Genomic DNA, 22,902 nt, shown 5'->3' with positions numbered 1-22,902 from the left:
CCTGCGTGGCCTGATGACGTCACGCCGCCTGTGCCGGAAGAAGACGGAGACGAGCGGGCGCCTCTTCAGAGCAGCGGGGGACATAGGTGAGTACTTTTTTTTTTTTTTTTTAATGCCGGTCCTATTGGGGACATTTACTTGCCTAATAGGGACCTGTGCTGCCTATTGGGGACCTGCGTTGCCTATTGGGGACCTGTGCTACCTTTTGGGGACATTTACCTTCCTACTGGGGACCTATGCTGCCTATTGAGGACCTGTGCTATGTTTTGGGGACATTTTCCTGCCTATTGGGGACCAATGCTGCCTATTTTGGACCTGTGCTGCCTTTTGGGGACATTTTCCTGCCTATTGTGGACCTGTGCTGCCTATTGGGGACATTTTCCTTCCTACTGGGGACCTATGCTGCCTAATGGGGACATTTACCTGCCTATTGGGGACCTGTGCTACGTATTGGGGACATTTTCCTGCCTATTGGGGACCAGTGCTGCCTATTGGGGACATTTTCCTGCCTATTGGGGACCAGTGCTGCCTATGGGGACATTTTCCTGCCTATTGGGGACCTGTGCTGCCTTTTGGGGACATTTTCCTGCCTATTGGGGACCTGTGCTGCCTTTTGGGGACGTTTTCCTGCCTATTGGGGACCTGTGCTGCCTATTGGGGACATTTACCTTCCTACTGGGGACCTATGCTGCCTATTGAGGACCTGTGCTGCCTATTGGGGACATGCAGCTGAAAAGAGGAAATCGGAAAACCAGGGGAAGAGTCTTGAGGAGGTCATTTGCATATTCCCAGTGCCTTCTGGGATAAGTGAAGAGTCTCCGCGAGCTCAACGATCACTGGGTTTTGGCCGTTGCAGCTGAAAAGAGGAAATCGGAAAATCAGGGGAAGAGTCTTGAGGAGATCATTTGCATATTCCCAGTGCCTTCTGGGATAAGAGTCTCCGCGAGCTCAACGATCACTGTGTTTTGGCCGTTGCAGCTGAAAAGAGGAAATCGGAAAACCAGGGGAAGAGTCTTGAGGAGGTCATTTGCATATTCCCAGTGCCTTCTGGGATAAGTGAAGAGTCTCCGCGAGCTCAACGATCACTGGGTTTTGGCCGTTGCAGCTGAAAAGAGGAAATCGGAAAAACCGCGCGCCGAGAATTTTGGTTCATCTTTCATCGTTTTTAAGAAATCTCAAGATGGAAGAGGCCAGGAGCCATTTGGTGAGCTGCATTTCTTGCTACATGTTCACAGATTTACCAGTGGAAAAGCCAAACTTCACATGCCACAAATGCAAGCTTGTGTCCCTGTTGGAGGAAAAGTTGCAAAATCTCGAAGAGAGGTTAGCTACATTGAAGATCATTAAGGAAGATGAATAGTTCTTGGACAGAGCAGAATTATCTCTTCATGTTACAGGAAGAGAAGAAATTCGAAGTGCACCTGAAGAAACAGAGGAATGAAGACATGTGACCCAGAGAAGCAGGAGGATCAGGAGGCAGTCAGCACCCATACTGCTCAGAAACCAGTACCAGGCTCTCACGCAGGAAAACGATGAAGAAATACATCAGGATAAGACTTTGCCAACAAACAGCAACCTTGTACGCCTTCAGAGTCCTCCTGGATGGAGAAAGAAAAATGTTGTGAAGAAGAAACGGAGAGTGGTGGTCATGGGGGATTCCCTGTTGAGAGGAACAGAGGCCGCTATCTGCAGACCGGATATAACTTCAAGAGAAATGTGCTGTCTTCCAGGTGCAAAAATTAAAGATGTGTCTGACAGGATATCAGGACTCTTCAGACCTACAGATGACTACCCATTCCTGCTACTACATGTGGGGACAAATGACACCACAAGAAACGACCTGGAAACCATCTGCAGAGACTTTGAAGACTTAGGCAAGAAAGTGAAAGAACTGGGAGCACAGGTGGTCTTCTCTTCCATCCTCCCAGTGGATGGCCATGGAACAAGGAGGTGGAATAAGATTCTGCAGGTGAACAACTGGCTACGTCGATGGTGCCGTCAGCAACGATTTGGATTTCTGGATCACGGAGTGAACTACTTATACGATGGACTACTTGCTAGAGATGGGGTGCACCTTACGAAGACTGGAAAGCATGTATATGGAAGTCGCCTTGCTACACTTGTAAGGAGAGCTTTAAACTAGAACAACATGGGAAGGGAAGCAAAAGACCAGAAAAAGCCATACACCTGACAAATGCTATTGAGAACTCTGCTATTAGAAGTGGAAAGGAAGAACAAAGACAAAAGAATCTAATTAATAAAAATATTGGAGAAAGAGAAACCAATCACAAACTAAAATGTTTCTATACTAATGCACAAAGCATGGGCAACAAACAAGGAGAATTGGAACTACTAACACAGGAAAAGAAATATGATGTCATTGGAATCACTGAAACTTGGTGGGACAATACACATGATTGGAATACAAGACTAGAAGGATACAACTTATTTGCAAGAAACAGACTTGATAAACGAGGAGGGGGTGTCGCATTGTATATTAGAAACGCGTATATCTGCACAGAGATTGAAGCTTCAGAGACTGGGAGTTCTGTGGAAACTGTTTGGGTAAGAATACAAGGACAGAACAATGGAAAGGACACCATTGTAGGCACTTACTACAGGCCGCCTGTGCAAGCTGAAGATATGGATGAACTCTTTATGCATCAAATGGCCAAGTTCTCCAAAAAATATGACATAGTTGTCATCGGAGATTTCAACTATCCAGACATTTGTTGGGAATCTCTCTCAGGCAAAACTAACAGGTCAAGGAAATTCTTATCCTCTCTTGCTGACAACTTTATCTTCCAAAAGGTAAGGGAGAAAACAAGGGGAACTGCTACCTTGGATCTAATCCTTATAAACAGGGAGGAAATGGTTGAGGAGGTAAAAGTGGCTGGGACCCTAGGAGGTAGCGACCATGCTATTTTAGAATTTTGGATAACTAGAGGCGGAAGACCTGTGAAGACTCCGACGTCAAGGTTAGATTTCAGAAAGGCAGATTTTAAGGGATTCAGAAAGAGAATTGGAGGGATCCAATGGCTGGATATCGTTAAAGACAAAAATGTCCAGGAAGGATGGGAAATCTTGAAAAATGAAATTCTCAAAGCACAGTTGTTAACAATTCCGAAAAGAGGGAAGAATAGGAAGCATTTAAGGAAACCAGGATGGATGAACACAGAACTTAAGCACATGCTAAAAAGGAAGAAAAAAATGTTTATAAAATGGAAAGAGGGAGGCATATCTAAAGAAGAATATAATGCTGTCTGCAGAACCTGCAGGGCACAAAACAGATTAGCTAAAGCTGACAATGAATTGAGGCTTGCAAGAGACGTCAAAAGCAATAATAAAGGATTTTGGGGATATGTCAAAAGTAAAAGAAAAGTCAAAGATGCTATAGGATTTTTACAGGATGAAAATGATGAAATGGTAAGACAGGATGTTGAGAAGGCTGAACTTTTAAATTCCTATTTTGCATCTGTTTTCTCTCAGAAAGGAAATGTAACATCAACTGTTTTTTACTGCCCTATTAAGGGAATAGAAGAATCCAGGATATCTATAAACAGAAAGATAGTGAGGAAACACTTAGCTAACCTAAATGAATTCAAGTCTCCAGGTCCAGATGAATTACACCCCAGAGTACTGAAGGAGATAGCAGAAGAAATTTTTGAACCCCTCTCCATAATCTTTGAAAATTCTTGGAGAACAGGAGAAGTGCCAGAAGACTGGAGAAGAGCAAATGTTGTTCCTATCTTCAAAAAGGGGAAGAAGGTGGACCCAGGCAACTATAGGCCGGTGAGTCTGACTTCTGTACCAGGAAAGATCTTTGTACAAATTATTAAACAACATGTATGTCAATACCTGGATAAGAATGAAGTGATTAAACAGAGTCAGCATGGGTTTGTAACTAATAAGTCATGTCAGACTAACTTAATTTCCTTCTATGACGGTATCACTGATTGGGTGGATCAAGGAAATGCTGTAGATATAGTATATCTTGACTTCAGCAAAGCATTTGACAAAGTCTCTCATACAATCCTTATTGAAAAAATGACTAAGTATGGAATGGACAAGGCAACTGTTAGGTGGATTCATAACTGGCTTAGTGATCGGACCCAAAGAGTGGTCGTAAATGGCTGCACATCCAGTTGGAAGAATGTCTCAAGTGGGGTACCACAGGGCTCTGTCCTGGGCCCTGTATTGTTCAACATCTTTATCAATGATTTAGATGAAGGAATTGAGGGTAAACTGATTAAATTTGCTGATGACACAAAGCTAGGAGGGATAGCTAATACTAGAGAAGAGAGAGAGAGGATTCAAAAAGATTTAAATAAACTGGAGAAGTGGGCAGCAACTAACAGAATGGTTTTTAACAGGGAGAAATGCAAAGTACTACATCTGGGCAATAAAAATGAAAAAAGCATATATAGAATGGGAGGAATAGGGCTAAGTGACAGCACATGTGAAAAAGACTTGGGTATACTAATAGATCACAGACTGAATATGAGTCAACAGTGTGATGCAGCAGCAAAAAAGGCAAATGCAATTATAGGATGTATTAACAGAAGCATACAGTCTAGATCACGTGAAGTCATTATTTCCCTCTACTCCTCTTTGGTCAGACCTCATCTGGAATATTGTGTCCAGTTTTGGGCACCACATTTTAAAAAAGACATCAACAAACTGGAGCAAGTACAGAAAAGAGCGACCAGAATGGTGACCGGTCTGCAAACCCTGTCTTATGAGGAAAGGTTGCAGGATTTGGGATTGTTTAGTTTGCAAAAGAGAAGACTGAGAGGAGACTTAATAGCTGTCTACAAATATCTAAAGGGCTGTCACATTGTAGAAGGATCAACTTTATTCTCATTTGCACAAGGAAAGACTAGAAGCAATGGGATGAAACTGAATGGGAGGAGACACAGATTAGATATTAGAAAAAACTTTTTGACAGTTAGAGTGATCAATGAGTGGAACAGGCTGCCACGAGAAGTGGTGAGTTCTCCTTCAATGGATGTCTTCAAATAGAGGCTGGACAGACATCTGACTGGGATGATTTAGCGAATCCTGCTTTGAGCAGGGGGTTGGACCAGATGGCCCAGGAGGTCCCTTCCAACTCTACGATTCTATGATTCTATGATTTTCCTGCCCATTGGGGACATGTGCTGCCTATTGGGGACCGGTGTTGCCTATTGGGGACATTTACCTGCCTATTGAGGACATTTACCTACCTATTGGGGACCTATTCTGCCTATTAGGGACATTTACCTGCCTATTGGGGACCTGTGCTGCCTATTGGGGACATTTACCTGCCTACTGTGGACATGTGCTACCTATTGGGGACATTTACCTGCCTATTGGGGATATTTACCTGCCTATTGGGGACCTATGCTACCTATTGAGGACCTGTGCTACCTATTGGGGACATTTACCTTCCTACTGGATACCTGTGCTACCTATTGGGGACATTTTCCTTCCTACTGGATACCTGTGCTACCTATTGGGGACATTTACCTGCCTATTGGGAACATTTACCTGCCTATTGGGGATATTTACCTTCCTACTGGGGACCCATGCTGCCTATTGAGGACCTGTGCTACTTATTGGGGACATTTACCTTCCTATTGGGGACATTTACCTACCTATTGGAGACTTATGCTGCCTATTGGGGACATTTACCTGCCTTTTAGGGACCAATGCTGCCTATTGGGGATTCTGGCAGCATACCAGTCTGAGCCGGAGGTAAAAGTAGAGTTCCACCAATATGGGCACTGGTGAGGCTGCATTGATGGACACTGATCAGGCTGCACTGATGGACACTGATCAGGCTGCACTGATGGACACTGATCAGGCTGCACTGATGGACACTGATCAGGCTGCACTGATGGACACTGATCAGGCTGCACTGATGGACACTGATCAGGCTGCACTGATGGACACTGATCAGGCTGCACTGATGGACACTGATCAGGATGCCCTGATGGACACTGATCAGGATTTCCTGATGGACACTGATCAGGATGCCCTGATGGACACTGATCAGGCTGCCCTGATGGACACTGATCAGGCTGCCCTGATGGACACTGATCAGGCTGCCCTGATGGACACTGATCAGGCTGCCCTGATGGACACTGATCAGGCTGCCCTGATGGACACTGATCAGGCTGCCCTGATGGACACTGATCAGGCTGCCCTGATGGACACTGATCAGGCTGCCCTGATGGACACTGATCAGGCTGCCCTGATGGACACTGATCAGGCTGCCCTGATGGACACTGATCAGGCTGCCCTGATGGACACTGATCAGGCTGCCCTGATGGACACTGATCAGGCTGCCCTGATGGACACTGATCAGGCTGCCCTGATGGACACTGATCAGGCTGCCCTGATGGACACTGATCAGGCTGCCCTGATGGACACTGATCAGGCTGCCCTGATGGACACTGATCAGGCTGCACTGATGGACACTGATCAGGCTGCACTGATGGACACTGATCAGGCTGCACTGATGGACACTGATCAGGCTGCACTGATAGGCACTGATCAGGCTGCACTGATGGGCACTGATCAGGCTGCACTGATGGGCACTGATCAGGCTGCACTGATGGGCACTGATCAGGCTGCATTGATGGGAACTGATCAGACTGCATTGATGAGCCCTGATTAGGCTGCATTGATGGGCAGTGCAGTCTGTATGTCTCTGAGTGGGCAATTTTATTGCTGGTATATTGTTTTTGTAGTGCTGTATATATGTTGATATTTTACGAATAGCAATTTTGAATCCCTAGGAAACAATGATATCAAGAAAGAGAAAAAATAGAATTAGACTTACCGGTAATTCGGTTTCTAGAAACCTTCCACGACAGCATAGGAGGTTGTCTCCACGCCCTAATGGGGAACACGACCCACGAGAGGTTAAAAGGTCCCTCCCACCTCCCTCTCACCAGTGACTTACAACTGATCACCATAGCACCGGTTACCTTAAGATTCTCAGAATTTTGTCCAAGAATACAGGGAGGGAAATAGTGGTGTCGTGGAAGGTTTCTAGAAACCAAATTACCGGTAAGTCTAATTCTATTTTCTCTAGCAAGCTTCCACGACAGCATAGGAGGCATAACAACCTATACTGCACTAGGGGGGACAACGGCCTGAAGAACTTTTCGGCCAAAGACTAAAACCCTGGTGGACACAAGGTCCAACCTGTAGTGTTTAGTGAAAGTATGTAAGGAGGACCAGGTTGCTGCCTTACAAATCTGCTCTGAAGATGCGCCTGCCCTCTCAGCCCATGAAGTAGAGGTAGATCGCGTTGAATGCGCTTTGATCCCCATAGGGGGTGTGATGTTCTGCGCTAAGTATGCTTCAGAGATGGCTTTCTTAATCCAATTGGCAATGGTGTTCTTTGCCACCTTCTTTCCTTCGTTTGAACCAGACGTATGGACGAATAGGTTGTGGTCGACTCTATAGGGGTTGGTACACTCCAGGTAGTGGAGAATTATGCGCCTTACATCCAGCGTATGAAACACCTCTTCTTTAGGGTTCGCTGGGTTTTGACAGAATGAGGGAAGAATTATATTCTGTGATCTATGGAAGTCAGACACAACCTTTGGTAGGAACGATGGATCAAGGGAGAGAACTATGGAATCATCGCTAATGGTTAGGTAGGTTTCCCTGATTGAGAGAGCTTGGAGCTCTCCTATTGGCCTTGCTGAGGTTATTGCTATAAGAAAGGCCACCTTACAGGAGAGGAGCTGAGAAGTACATGATGCCAAGGGCTCAAAGGGTGATTGAGTGAGTCCCGTAAGTACCAAATTCAAGTCCCATGGTGGAATGGCGACTAGCTTCTTTGGATGTAGTCTAGTGGCTGATGTCATGAATCTTCTTATGCACCTGTGGTTGGCCAAGTCACAGTCAAACATAGAGCTTAATGCCGATACCTGTACTTTCAGTGTGCTAGGCTTTAGACCTAGTTCAAGACCCCTCTGTAAGAAATCCAGGATACGGGAAATTTTAGGGTTTCCTGGGTCAGGTAAATCTGGCAGACACCATGAGGAAAACTTCTTCCATATTTTGTTATATATGGCAATGGTGACCGGTTTCCTAGACTTCTAAAGGGTTTTAATTACTGCCTCTGATAGCCCCTTGGCCCTCAAGATCTGGGTTTCAGTAACCAGGCCGCTAACTTCATTCCCCGGAGGTTTGGGTGATGTAGAGGGCCCTTCAAGAGAAGGTAATATTCCAGGGGTAGGAGGAATGGCCCGTCTACCTGTAGCTCTGTAATTAGAGAAAACCAGCACCTCTTTGGCCATAGCGGAGCTACTAGGATGGTTGGGGTTCGATCCTCCCGGATTTTCTACCTCCTGGAGGCCTCATCTGTTGACCAGCTTCTGAAAGATCCTGTCGTTCAGGCTCCACTCGCCAGGCTGGATGGTTTTTCTGCTTAGGAAATCTGCCTGAAGATTGGAGGTACCCTTTAGGTGGACTGCTGTTAGAGAACGGAGGTGTGTTTCGGCCCAGCAAAATATTCGGCCCGAAAGGCTCTCTAGACTGCTGGATCTTGTGCCACCTTGGTGCCTGAGATGGGCTACTGTTATGTTGTCTGAGTAGACTCTGATATGCTGGCCCTGGACTAGGTGTCTTGCTGCCAGGAGAGCCTCCTCCACCGCTTTCAGTTCCATGAAGTTTGAGGATTTTGTACTTACTTTCTGGCTCCACAACCCCTGGAATGGTTGTCGGGACACTACGGCTCCCCAGCCCTTCTTGCTGGCGTCTGACGTTACCGTGACCAAGGGGATCTTGGACCAGTTGACTCTCCTGCACAGGTTTTTGCGATCTATCCACCATGGTAGTGAAGTTTTCACTCTTCCTGGGGTATGGGCTCTTTTGTTCAGGCAGGTGTGATCTCTGTTCCAGTTCCCTAAGATATGGGACTGGAGTACTCTGGAGTGGACCTGTGCCCAAGGCACCGACTGGATGCAGGAGGTCATTAACCCCAGTATGGACATGGCTGACCTGAGGGTCGGGGACCTCTGTTTCCTGAAGCTCGAGATCCTTGATATTATGGACCCCTGATGTTCCTCCGGGAGGAAGGACATTTGTTTCTTTGAATCTGGGTGGATTCCTAAGAATTTTACCTCCTGGGAGGGTTGGATCTGCGACTTTTTTATATTCGGGATCCACCCCAACGATTGGAGAATACCTAGGGTTTGAGTCACCTGGATTTCCAGGGTCTGGTAGGAGGGTCCTATTATCAGTAGGTCGTCCAGGTAGGGTACAATGCATATACCCTGGCTTCTGATGTGGGACACAGCTTCCGCCATAAACTTGGAAAATACCCGAGGGGCAGAGGATATCCCAAAGGGAAGTACATTGTACGGATAGTGCCTGATTTCTGGACCCTGATGGATCGCAAACCTTAGATACTTCCTGTGAGAAGGATGTATGGGAATGTGGAAATAGGCATCCCTCAGGTCTATGGTTGCCATGAAGTAAGCCGGCCCTATCAGCAGAATGGCGGTCTTTACCGACTCCATCTTGAATCGGCAGTATGAGATGTGTCGGTTGAGGCCTTTCAGATTTATTATTATTCTTGCCTCTCCTGTGGGCTCTCACACTAAGAACAGTATGGAATAATGCCCCTTTCCCTGTCCTCCACAGGGACCAGGGAGATAGCGTTTGATTGTAGCAGGAGCTGAATGACGGATTTTAGTGCTGAAGTCTCCCGAGGTGGTGGGGAGGTAACTCTTATACCCCGCGGGGGGGGGAGGATTCGAATTCTAGCAGTAGGCCATCTTTGATCACACTGAGGACCCAGGGGCTGTTGGAAATCAATTGCCAAGAATGAAAGAACCTCGAAAGCCTTCCCCCCACCGGGGTCGAGTCATTGTTTCTCTTGTGGCTGTTGCTGCTGCTGCTGGGGGACCAGGATATTCCTGCCTCTCCCTTTAGCATAACTCCATCTTCCCGTCTTTCCCTTCCCTCTTGGCTGGGATGACTGATTCTGTGGGGCTCGAAAAAGACGCTTTTTTGTGGTCCTCTGCTCAGGAAGTACCTTCTTTTCATCTGTGGCCTTTTCAAGAATTTCATCCAAGGCCGGGCCGAAGACATGTTCACCCCTGAAGGGCAAAGAGCAGAGTTTAACCTTGGAGGCAACGTCCCCGCTCCACGTTTTAAGCCAGAGGGCCCGTCTGGCAGAATTGGACTGTACCATAGCCCTGGCAGAGGTGCGGATCATCTCCATTGATGTGTCCGCCAGGAAGCCTGCAGCTCTCTGTAGTATAGGAAGGGAGTTAAGGAGGTCACCCCTTGGGGTTCCCCGAGAAATATGACTCTCTAGCTCCTCTATACATTGAAAGAGGGACCTAGAGACGCAAGTGGACGCAATTCCTGACTTTAAGGCAAAGGCAGAGGTTTCCCAGGCCTTCCTTAGGAGGCTTTCTGCTTTAAGGTCCATAGGGTCCCTAAGCTGGGACGCATCATCAAACGGAAGGACCGTCTTCTTCACCACCCTTGCCAACTGGACATCAACCTTTGGGATGTCCTATTTAAATTCCTCTCCCTCCAGGGGGAACCTATGCCTGAGTTCCGAAGGGGTCGAATATCGCTTTTCTGGGTACTCCCATTCCTGGGAGATCATATCTACTATGCTCCTATGTACTGGAAAACCTGTTCGTTTGGGTCCCTCAAATCCCCCGAACATGCGGTCCTGTGCTGACTGCGCAACGGGTTCCTCCTCTAGGCCCATGGTGGCAAGTACTGCACCGACCAGCTCCTCCACATATGCCGTGGAAAGGAGGCATCTCCTAGTTTCGGCTGATTTAGAGGTTCCCGGTTGTTCCCAATTTTCAGAGCCTGAATTGTATGACCTTTCTGATTCGGACTCTGAGTCCTCTATTTGAATCTTCCGTTTTTTGGGGGTGGTGAGCCCACAATCGGAGGAAGTGGAGGTGGTGGAGGGGGAGACAGGGCAGTCAGAGAGGTCTGGACCTGATGAGTAACCAGGCTGCGGATTTCGTCAATCAGTGACGGGTGCTCAGCCCTGACCACCCTGTCCGTGCAAGCCTGACACAATTTTTTCACCCAATTTGAGGGAAGTTTTGCACTGCATTTGGCACATTTGGCCGACTTGCTGGTGGTATTGGTGCTTTTGTGGGCAGACTTTTCTCCCTAAAAAGGAAGGGGGAGAAGCATTTTGAGGACCTCTATACCCGGATCGCACCACTAGGACCCACCCCAGGTAACACTCACTGTGGCTGGGGCAGCGCTGGGCTCTGCAGACGCAGGGCAGGAAGAACCGTCCATGCTGACAGGGGATTTGTCTTACCTGTCGGCGTCTTCTGGCGGGTTAATAAGGAGTTAACCCCGCCCTCAGCGCAGTCTTTTCATTTCCCCCTCCTCCTCCCTGGGTCCCAGGGCAGGCACAGCAAGCACTGGCAAGCTCCACACACCGGCAGCTGAATGGGAGTCGCCATGACAGGAAATCGTCATATATAACCCCGGAAGTGACCCGCGCGTGACGTCACTTCCGAGTTACCGCACGGCGTGCAGCAGGAGGAGGACAGACCGGAGAGCTGGGGAGGCCTCCGGTCGGGGATCACTGGCCCGCTTTACTCCCCCTAGGGGAGCGCGGGTGGGTCAGGAAGGTCCCATGTTCTAAGAAGACGGGAGCAGCATGGAGGAGGGGAGGCAGCGCCACCGAACACCACTGCCTGGCTTAAGAAATTCCAGATACGCTGCAGCAGCCGGCCACACAGCATACTGAACCTCTCCATGCCCCATGGGGGACAGGAAAGACACTGGTGGGAGGGACCTTTTAACCTCTCGTGCTTCCTGTCCCCCATTAGGGCGTGGAGACAACCTCCTATGCTGTCGTGGAAGGTTGCTAGAGAAAACTGACTCGAAATGTAGGATATTTGAAGAACCCAAAAAAATCATTAAGCTGGATGATTTAACTTTACTTCTTCATTTTTAATATTGTATTTGTTCCTATTTTGTTTTATTACTTCTAAATAAGATAGGTGCAGTGTGCATAGGAATTCGTTCATAATTTTTTTAAAACTATATTCCGGCCCTCCAATGGTCCGAGGGACCGTGATCTGGCCCCGTTTTACAAGTTTGAAGACCCCTGCTTTAACCCCTTCCTTACCGATGAAGTAATAGTACTTCATTGGTAAGGTGCCCCGCTTTGAGGTGGGCTCCGGCGGTGAGCCCACCTCAAAGCCGCAACATGTTAGCTGTTATGAACAGCTGACATGTGCCCGCAATAGGCGCGAGCAGAATCGCCGTCTGCCCGCGCCTATTAACTAGTTAAATCCGCTGACAGCGGGCATTTAAATAGCATTTCCGGCCGCCGGGCCGGAAATGACCTCATCGCCGACCCCCGTCCTGTGATTTAGTCCCCAATTTTTTTATTTTCGCAAGGGTAACAGGAGAAATTGGACCCCAAAAGTTGTTGTCCAATTTGTCCTGAGTACGCTGATACCCCATATGTGGGAGAAAACTACTCTATGGGCACACGTCGGGGCTCGGAAGGGAAGTAGTGACGTTTTGGAATGCAGACTTTGATGGATTGGTCTGCGGGTGTCATGTTGCCTTTGAAGAGCCCTTAATGTAGATAAACAGTGGAAACCCCCCACAAATGACCCCATTTTGGAAACTAGACCCCCTAAGGAGCTTATCTAGATGTGTGGTGAGCACTTTGAACCCCCAAGGGCTTCACAGAAGTTTATAACGCCCGGGCGTGAAAATAAAAAAAAACATTTTTTTTCCACAAAAATGATATTTTTGCCCCCAATTTTTAATTTTCCTAAGAGGGTAACAGGAGAAAGTGGACCCCAAAAGTTGTTTTGCAATTTGTCCTGAGTAGGCTGATACCCCATATGTGGGGGTAAACCACTGTTTGGGCGCATGGCACAACTTGGAAGGGAAGGAGCACCATTTGACTTTTTCAACGCAGAATTGGCTTGAATTGAGATCAGACGCCATGTTGCATTTGGAGAGCACCTGATGTGCCCAAACAGTGGAAACCCCCCAATTATAACTCCAACGCTAACCCCAATACACCCCTAACCCTAATCTCAGCCCTAGCCCTAATGTGAAAATGGAAATAAATACATTTTCTTTTAATTTTATTATTTTTCCCTAACTAAGGGGGTGATAACGGGGGGGTTTGATTTACTATTTATGGCGGTTTTTATGTTTGGCAGCTGTCACACGCTAAAAGATGCTTTTTATTGTAAAAATAGTTTTTGCATCACCACATTTTGAGAGCTACAATTTTTTCATATTTTGACCCACCGAGTCATGTGAGGTCTTATTTTTTGCGGGACGAGTTGACGTTTTTATTGATACCATTTTCGGGCACGTGACATCTTTTGATCGCTTTTTATTCCGATTTTTGGGACGCAGAATGAACAAAAACCAGGGTTTCATGAATTTCTTTTGGGGGGTGCGTTTACACCGTTCTGCGTGCGGTAAAATTGATAAAGCGGTTTTATTCTTCGGATCGGTACGGTTACAGCGATACATCATTTATGTCTTTTTTTGTGTTTTGGCGCTTTTATGCAATGAAAACAATTTTATATAAAATAATTATTTTTGCATCGCTTTATTCTGTGAGCTATAACTTTTTTATTTTCTCGCTGATGATGCTGTACGGCGGCTCGTTTTTTGTGGGACAAGACGTTTTCAGCGGTACCATGGATATTTATATGCGTCTTTTTGATCGCGCGTTATTGCACTTTTTGTTCGGCGGTATGATAATAAATTATTATTTTTTGCTTCGTTTTTTATTTTTTAAGGGGTTCGCTAAAGGGGTTAACTAATGGGACAGTTTTATAGGGTGGGTCGTTACGGACAAGGCGATACCAAATATGAGTACTTTTATTGTTTTTTTCTTATTATTTCCAAAAAATGAATTTATTTGGGAATATTTTTTTTTTTTTTTAATTTAGCGATTTTTTTAAAATTATTTTTACACTTTTTTTTTTTTTTTTTTACTTTATTACATTGTCCCAGGGGGGACATCGTACTGTCACAGATGGCGTACTGCTCTGCCCTGCCATTTTTCAATTCTGCACTCTCCCTCATTCCCAAGAGATGCAATAAAAAGCAATCAATATGTCATATCTGCCCCAAAATGGTATCAATAAAAATGTCCTCTCAAAGTGCAAAAAAACAAGCAAAACCTGATGAAGAGACCCGAGTAGTCTGTTGCTTTATTTTATTTTTCTAATCCATTAAGGGTCTAGTATCTACAAGATTATTTTCTTTCTCTTTTTGAGAACACTCAGTCTTTATTTCATCAAACTAACACAGTATCAATAAAGTTTTTTCATGTAAAACCAGAAAAATGCAACACAAGCTAATTATTTACAGCATTCAGAGGTTTTTTTTAATCACTAAAAACATATTAAAAAAAAGCCTTGTAAGTAGGTATCGCCTTAATTGTAGTGACCTGAAGAATTATTCTGACAGGTCCTTTTTACAGCGTAAATGAGTGCTGTAAAAACTAAGCTCAAAGACCAAAGTGGAATTGTTTTATTTTAAATTAGTTTTATACTTACCGTAGATTTTTTCTTCACTATTTCTTCTGTGCACTATAAAGTAAAATAAATGGTGTCGTTCAAAATATATTGACAGAGAAATTCTAACGTTATGGTTCTTGAAAGAACAGAAGGACAACTTTAAACCCTTTCTGACATCGGACATACTATCCCGTCCACGGTACCCGAGCCCGTATGACCGGGGATAGGATAGTACGTCTAAGCGATTACCGGTGCTCCCGGGGGGGGGGGCGCCGCTAATTGCGGCCGGGTGTCAGTTGATTATCACAGCTGACACCTGGCACTATGTGCAGGAAGCAGGCACGGAGGAAGCCTGTGCAGCGCCTGTCAGATCGCTGATCTAACACTAGACAGTGATGTCCCCCCAGGACAATAAAATAAAGAAAAAAAGAAAAAAAATTGTGTAAAAATAATTAATAAAAAATCCCTAAATAAATTAAAAGAAAATTCCCTAATAAATTCATTTTTTGGAAATAAAAAAAAACAAGTACACATATTTAGTATCATTGCATCCGTAACGACCCGCCCTATAAATATAAATAACCATGGTATCGCTGAAAAAGTCATCTTGTCCCTCAAAAAACGAGCCGCCATACAGCGTCATCAGCAAAAAAATTAAAAAGTTATAGCTCGCAGAATAAATCGATGCAAAAAGAATTATTTTTAATATAATATTGTTTTAGTTGCATAAAAGCGCCAAAACATAAAAAAAGACATAAATGAGGTATCGCTGTAATCGTACTGACCCGAAGAATAAAACCGCTTTATCAATTTTACCACACGCGGAATGGTGTAAACGCACCCCCCAAAAGAAATTTATGAAATGCTGGTTTTTGTTCATTCTGCGTCCCAAATATCAGAATAAAAAGCGATCAAAAAATTGTCACGTGCCCGAAAATGGTACCAATAAAAACGTCAACTTGACCCGCAAAAGAAAGACCTCACATCACTCAGTGGGTCAAAATATGGAAAAATTATAGCTCTCAAAATGTGGTGATGCAAAAACTATTTTTACAATAAAGTGTCTTTTAGCGTGTGACAGCTGCCAAACATAAAACCCCTCCAAAAATAGTAAATCAAACTCCCTTTATCACTGCCTAAGTTAAGGAAAAATAAAATTAAAAAAAAATGTATTTCCATTTTCCGGATAGAGTTAGGGCTAGGGTTAGGGTTGGAGTTAGAATTGGGGGTTTCCACTGTTTAGGCACATCAGGGGCTCTCCAAACGCAACATGGCGTCTGATTTCAATTCCAGCCAATTCTGCATTGAAAAAGTCAAACGGTGCTCCTTCCCTTCCAAGCTCTGCCATGCGCCCAAACAGTGGTTTACCCACACATATGGTATCAGCCTACTCAGGACAAATTGCACAACAACTTTTGGGGTCCAATTTATCCTGTTACCCTTGGGAAAATAAAAAAATTGGGGACTAAAAGATCGTGTTTGTGGAAAAAATATGATTTTTTTATTTTCACGCCCGGGCATTATAAAGTTCTGTGAAGCACTTGGGGGTTCAAAGTGCTCACCACACATCTAGATAAGTTCCTTGGGGGGTATAGTTTCCAAAATGGGGTCACTTGTGGGGGGTTTCCACAGTTTAAGCACATCAGGGGTTCTCCAAACGGGACATGGCATCCTATCTGAATTCCAGCCAATTTTGCATTGAAAAAGTCAAACAGCGCTCCTTCCCTTCTGAGCTCTGCCATGCGCCAAAACAGTGGTTCCCCCCACATATCAGGTATCAGCGTACTCAGGACAAATTGCCCAATAACTTTTGCAGTCCAATTTCTCCTGTTACCCTTGGTAAAATAAAAAAAATTGGACCTGAAGTCATTTTTTTGTGAAAAAAAGTTAAATGTTCATTTTTTTTTTTTTAAACATACAAAAAATTCCTGTGAAGCACCTGAAGGGTTAATACACTACTCAAATGTGGTTTTGAGCACCTTGAGCGGTGCAGTTTTTAGAATGGTGTCACTTAGGGGTATTTTCCATCATATAGACCCCTCAAAGTGACTTCAAATATGATGTGGTCCCTAAATATAAAATGGTGTTGTAAAAATGAGAAATCGCTGGTCAACTTTTAACCCTTATAACTTCCTAACAAAAAAAAAAAAATTTGTTCTCAAATTGTGCTGATGTAAAGTAAACATGTGGGAAATGTTACTAATTAAGTTTTTTGTGTGCCATATCTCTGTGATTTAAGGGCATAAAAAGTCAAAGTTGGAAAATTGCAAAATTTTCGAAATTTTTGCCAAATTTCCGTGGTTTTTTTCACAAATAAGGGCAAGCCATATCAATGAAATTTTACCACTAGCATGAAGTACAATATGTCACGAGAAAACAGTGTCAGAATCACCGGGATTCATGGAAGCGTTCCAGAGTTATTACGGGATAGTGGTCAGAATTGTAAAAATTGTCCCGTCATGAACGTGCAATCCACCCTTGGGGGTAAAGGGGTTAACCCCTTCACTACCCGAGCTTTTTTCGTTTTCGTTTCACTCCTCTTCTTTCCAGAGCCATAACTTTTTTATTTTTCTGTCTATATGGCCATATGAGGGCTTATTTTTTGCAGGACGCCCAGCCCAGAGCTGCACTTCACAGAAGGACTACGATTGAAAATATAGGGGTGCTCAGCAGGCTCCAGCTGCCTGGATAACCCCATCAGCTATTGGAAAAGCATTTAAATACTGCTGTTAGTGATTGACAGTGGCATTTAAATGGTTAAACAGAAGAGATCAAAGCAGGGTTTACCCCGGGTTTTCGTGAACCCCAGGCAAAAGAGTCTCAAAGGGCCCCTTAAAACACATACCACAATTCATGATGCCCAGATGCGGCAGAGAAATATAGGTATAGTACACTGCCAAAGATTTCACTCACTTCTTACATTACATGAGTGATATCTATTGTACATTCTAAAATACAGACTTATGGGCATCACATAGTCCTACATACAGAATAATGGACCCCATATGTTCTCCATACAGAGTAATGGGCCCAGTATAATGTGTCACATGTAATGTTTTATACAGTATAATGGACCCCATATAATCCTGTATACTAAGTAACACTGCATATATTGCTACATACAGTATAATGGACCCCATATAATGATCCATATATTAAAAAATAATCAAATACTCCTGTCTCCACATTCGCCCGCTGAGGAGACCGGAACAGTTTAAGAACGGGAAGAGGTGAGCATTTGAAACAGTTCAAAGTACGATGCTGACATCGGGCCCCCCTGACTCATGGGCCCCATAGCGTGCAGTTGTCCCCGACGACGAGTGGCCCCCCCCCCCCAAACGTTTTTCCAGTGCCTTGGCACTTGCCGGGTGCATCTGGTGGTCATGCCGGCCCTGGATCAAAGTTAGCTCTGGTCGCTCCTGTTACAGGCAGATGCTGACTGCGTGTCACAGCTAGCACCAGCCCAGTACAGAGCAGGCACAACTCCTGAAGCAGCTCTATACACCCCACATGTAGACTGTCACAAAAAGAAGGCACAGGATGTTAAGGAGTTAAAAGGAATGGAGCAGTTTGCTCTTGAGGAGTGGGACAAAATACCTGTAGAGAGGTGCAGAAGTCTCATTGACAGTTACAGGAATCGCTTGCTTGCAGTGATTGCCTCAAAAGGTTGTGAAACAAAATATTAAGTTAAGGGTACCAGCATTTCTGTCCAGGCCTATTTCATGAGTTTTATTTTTTTGAATATTCTGTGGAAGCATGGTTGAAAAGCAATGTCTGACTTTCATTTGTTCATTTTCATAGATTGTTGATTTATTATTACTTTTGTCAGATTCAAGTTATTTCTGTGACCATTGTGGGTTTTTCTGTCACTAAACGAGGGGTACCAACAATTTTAACCACGTGTGTATTCAGTATGGAGAACTATGCGGTGCCAATATTTTTTTTTCTTTTAACTCTGAGCACAGGCGCCGGCTGATGAAACTATGTCTCCCATCAGGGGCACCTGCTATCACTGTTATCAGTGACAGCAGTCAGAGCCCAATGGGAGCAGTAGTCTCATCAGCCCACGCCTGCAGACCTGTGGTAACTTTTTTACTGCAGGTCACCGCTGCAAGTCAGTCATAGCTGAGGGGTCACGCTGACATCTGACAACATGATCCCGCAGCGCTCTGACTGACAGTCTTACCGGCGGTAGCGTTACCGCAGGTCGCAGTCACAGCTGCGGGGTCACGCTGACATGACAGTGTGACCCCTCAGCGCTCTGACTGACTGTCTTACCGGCGGTAGCGTTACCACCAATAACAACCACCAAGCCGGTGTTTCCCACGCTGTCATAGAGATGACAGCGTAGGAAACACCATAGGAAGCAGGTAAAAATGCAAACAAAAAATCTCAGATAATATGTAAATATTTTTATACCTGCGTTTTGCTGCGAATTTGACTGACTCAATTGAAGTCAATGGGTGAAAAACTCTGGAGAAATGCATGATGAATTCACATTATGCATAAAAAAAAAACCACGCACTGCAAATACTCAAAGGAAATGTACTGATCATGTGCACATCACTTCAGGATTGTCATTGAATTAGCTTGCATAAGGATTCCATAGCGTTTTTGGCCCATTTCCGCAAGGAAAAAAGCAGCGAAGGTGCATCAAAAACGCAGTGTGCACACAGCCTTACTCTATTGAACGTGAGATATTAAGAATAAAGCCCTTGATTGACGTTATAGCAGCATGAAAAAAATGTACTTCCTAATTCTGTGTGTTAAGGTTGAAAGGTCACAGTCAGATAAGGTCATCTCTCCCCACACAGCCTTCCAATGAACCCAGGAAGATGCAGAAACTAGGCTTCATGTCATCATTACCAATCAGAGGCCACATCTTGGTGACAAGATGCACCCTACACAAGCTCAGAGACCCTTGCACAGCGGTATCAGAATTGGGCCAACTTCAGCTCTGAGCACAGCACTAAACCTGAGGCCAAGTCTACAATAACAGACCAAACAAAAGCACTGCTGCCTGTGGGAAGCTGCCTGCGGTTCTTGTCACACGGCTATCAGCCAGACAGCTCATATAGCCGTTTGTACAGCCAGCCTGGTGCACGTGGGACTGTAGTTCAGGAGTTGTGAAGGAATTCTTAGTAGTCACATTTCAGGTCTCTTGATCTATACAGAGCCATCAGCACCGAATAAAACATTTTATACAAAGGACCATAAAAAGATCCTAAATATATTCACAAAATACGCAGTAATGAAATGTAATCACAGAACACACCGACACAAACGATGGCTACCCTGCCACAAACATGTTTTGACCAGTGATTTTCTCGGTGCTTAAGGTATAAAAAAAAAAAAAAAAAAAAAAAAAAAACCTCACCCTTGGCAGTAGATTTTAACTATAGGTTTGTGTTTACAGCCATAGCCCTGCCCTTCACTATTCACCTCACTATCCAATAATCCAAAACGACTGACACTTTCACTCCCTTCTCAGTCCTAAAGTGCAAGCCCTGTCAACAACCCAACACCTGGAAACTTCTATAATAGAAACACTTGACAATATCCAAAAGGGAATGAACTCCCAATTCCCTAGCACCAGGGGATCCACTTGACTCCCACACTTTGTCATTCACTTTCCACCGATAATCTGGTCATAGAAGTTACCAGACTCTCGGCTCCTTTTGTTCCAACAACCTGCACCCTTGTCTCTCGGCTGTCAATACCTACATAAAATATGTAACATCTGACTCTCATCGTTTCCTCCTCTTTCAAACATACCGTCATAACCAGTTAACAAAAAAAGATCCTTTTTCCAGAATTACAGCCCTGCCTCTAATCTCCTAGAAACTCTTGGTTTACCGTCTCCAATATGCTATGTTACTCTCTTCTTAACCCCTTACAATCCGGCATCCAGAAGCTACCCTTACAAATGTCTCTAATGATCTAACAGCTAAATGTAATGGTCACTGCTCCCTGCTGATTCTCTGCAGCATTCAACATTGTGGATCACCAGCTCCTCATCACCATTCTCCGCTCTATCGGTCTCAATGATGCAACCCTCTTGGTTCTCCTCCTACGTCTAGGACCACTCCTTCTCTGCATCATTTGCAGGCTCTTCTTCCACTTTCAAGGTTCCTCAAAGCTTAGACCTAGGTACCCTCCTCTTTTCTCTATACACCACCCCTATTGGACAATCCATTTGGTTTTCAGTACAATCTCAATGCTGAGTACACCCAATTACGCACTTCTTCTCCTGACATCACCCTGCATTACTACAAAATACAAGGGACTGTCTGTCCACTGTCTCTAACATCATGTTCTCACTATCGAAAACTGAATCTCTCCAAAACTAAAACCTAGCTACACCTGATATTTTAGTATTATTAGTGTTATATTTTTTACATAGTTCATCATCGCTCTACATCTCCACTCTCACCCACCCAATCCGGGGTCCCTATTCTCCTAATGACCCAAAACTAACATCCTCCATAATCTGCGAAAAATAAAAAGAGGAGGAGCGCACTAAGGTGGTAAATGAGGGACACCAGCGTGTTTAACAAAGGTAATCCACTCACCTGATGTGGTTGTGAAGGGTCACAACCACCTAAGGAAGTTTTGGCCGCTCCAGATCCCGGGACGCAGATAAAACAGTAAAGAGGAAAGCCGGGGTTCGTCCGCGATAGACCACAAGGAACCAACCGAAGATGCAAGCAAACCTTCACATTCAAGCCAACGCGTTTCATGGCCTCCTGGCCACTTCATCAGGGCAGCAATGTTAGGCTGACTTCACACGTGGCGTTTTTTTGTGTTTCCGTGGCAGTTTTAACCGCGCGATTTTGCCGCGAAAATGCGAAAAATAAGCATCCAATTCATTCCTATGGGATTCCGCAATGCTGTGCTAATGCTGCGGTTTTTACCGCGGCAGAATCACTTCGCGGTAAAAAACGCAGCATGCTCATTAATTTCGCGGAATCGCGGCGATCCCGCACCCATAGGAATGCATTGTTCTGCTTACTTTCCGCATGTGGCTGTGCACACCATGCGAAAGGTAAGCAGAACATTTGCGGATGGTACTCACGGTCCGGAGGAGAGAAGACTGTCCTCCGGGCTTTGGGTACCATATCCCTGTAAAAAATAGAATTTAAAATAAAAAATATTGTTATTCTCACCTTCCGACGTCCCGCGCAGCCTTCCCGCCTCTCTCCACGCTCCCGGTCCCAGTAAGCCTTTGCGAGCGATGACGTCCGTTCTCGCGGGATCGCGAAGTCTCGGCATAGTGTGACAGGTTGGTCACACTATGTTTGACGAGTGTGACCAACCTGTCAATCAGTTCTCCAAGCGATGCTCCAGATCGCTTGGAAAACGCTAGCAATTCCGCAAGCTAACTAAATCACGGGAATTTAAAATGTGATTTTCCCGCGGAATGGAATTCCGGAATTCTCGCGGTAATTTCCGCGAGAGTTCCGCTACGTGTGAACCCAGCCTTACAGTCAGTTAACAAGAAACCATTATATACATTACACAGATGACATCTGAATAATGTTAGTTCCTGTGGGAACGCCCACATTGAACTGAAAACCCTGAAAGTTATCATCCTGATGGAAAAATATTATAAAACTGTAGATAAAAACATTTATCTAATCTAAAATGCTAAAACTGATAGTTAACATATATAAAAAATATACAATTATGTAAATCGATGTGCAATTCAGCAAAAATGATTGGAGCTTAGAACCCATGTTTCAGCGGCTAAACAATGGATTAAGAACATAATTACCAATTCTAGCTGCTTTTAGCTTCTGCAGTCATCATCTAAGGTTACTTTAACCCCTTCCTGACATCCGACGTACTATCCCGTCCACGGTACCCGGGCCCGTATGACCGTGGACGGGATAGTACGTCTACCGCGATCAGCGGCGCCCACGTGGTGAGCGCCGCTGATCGCGGCCGGGTGTCAGCTGATTATCACAGCTGACACCCGGCACTATGTGTCAGGGGCGGTCACGGACCGCCCCCGACACATTAACCCCTTGCACACCGCGATCAAACATGATCGCGGTGTACCGGGAGTTAAAGGGAAGCATCGGCAGGGAGGGGGCTCCCTCCGTGCTTCCCTGAGCCCCCCACGGCAGCGCAATGTGCAGCGCTGCTGCGGGGGGCTCCTATCCTCCAGGCCCCCGAATCCAAGATGGCGACGGGGGCCTTCGGGGACCTGAGGAAGCTGGCTTCCTCAGTGCCTGCAAAGCGCAGGCAAGAGGAAGTCTTCTTCAATGCCTGTGACAGATTGCTGATCTGTCACAGTGATCTGTGATGTGACAGATCAGCGATCTGTCACAGGACAGTGATGTCCCACCTGGGACTATGTAATAAAGTAAAAAAAAAAAATAAA

At 45.2% G+C, this 22,902-nt stretch overlaps 1 protein-coding gene across 2 annotated transcripts in view; it reads right to left on the bottom strand.

The window, feature by feature from the left end:
- TBC1D15 (TBC1 domain family member 15) overlaps positions 1 to 22,902 on the bottom strand; it is a 231,914-nt gene that overhangs the window by 175,841 nt on the left and 33,171 nt on the right. The window contains exon 2 of one of the 2 annotated variants that reach the window (XM_073555536.1): positions 14,556 to 14,588. The exons of the other annotated variant lie outside the window; for it this stretch is intronic. Within the exon in view, the coding sequence (XP_073411637.1) occupies positions 14,556 to 14,588 (33 nt within the window). The remainder of the gene's footprint in view (positions 1 to 14,555; positions 14,589 to 22,902) is intronic. 2 annotated transcript variants of the gene reach the window in all.

This window comes from Dendrobates tinctorius, unplaced genomic scaffold (genome assembly GCF_039654945.1).
Source record: "Dendrobates tinctorius isolate UK_male_01 unplaced genomic scaffold, ASM3965494v1 ptg000224l, whole genome shotgun sequence".
In the NCBI taxonomy this organism is placed as follows: domain Eukaryota; kingdom Metazoa; phylum Chordata; class Amphibia; order Anura; family Dendrobatidae; genus Dendrobates; species Dendrobates tinctorius.
Note: the sequence above shows the minus strand (reverse complement) of the source record. Positions and strands in the feature narration are given on the sequence as shown.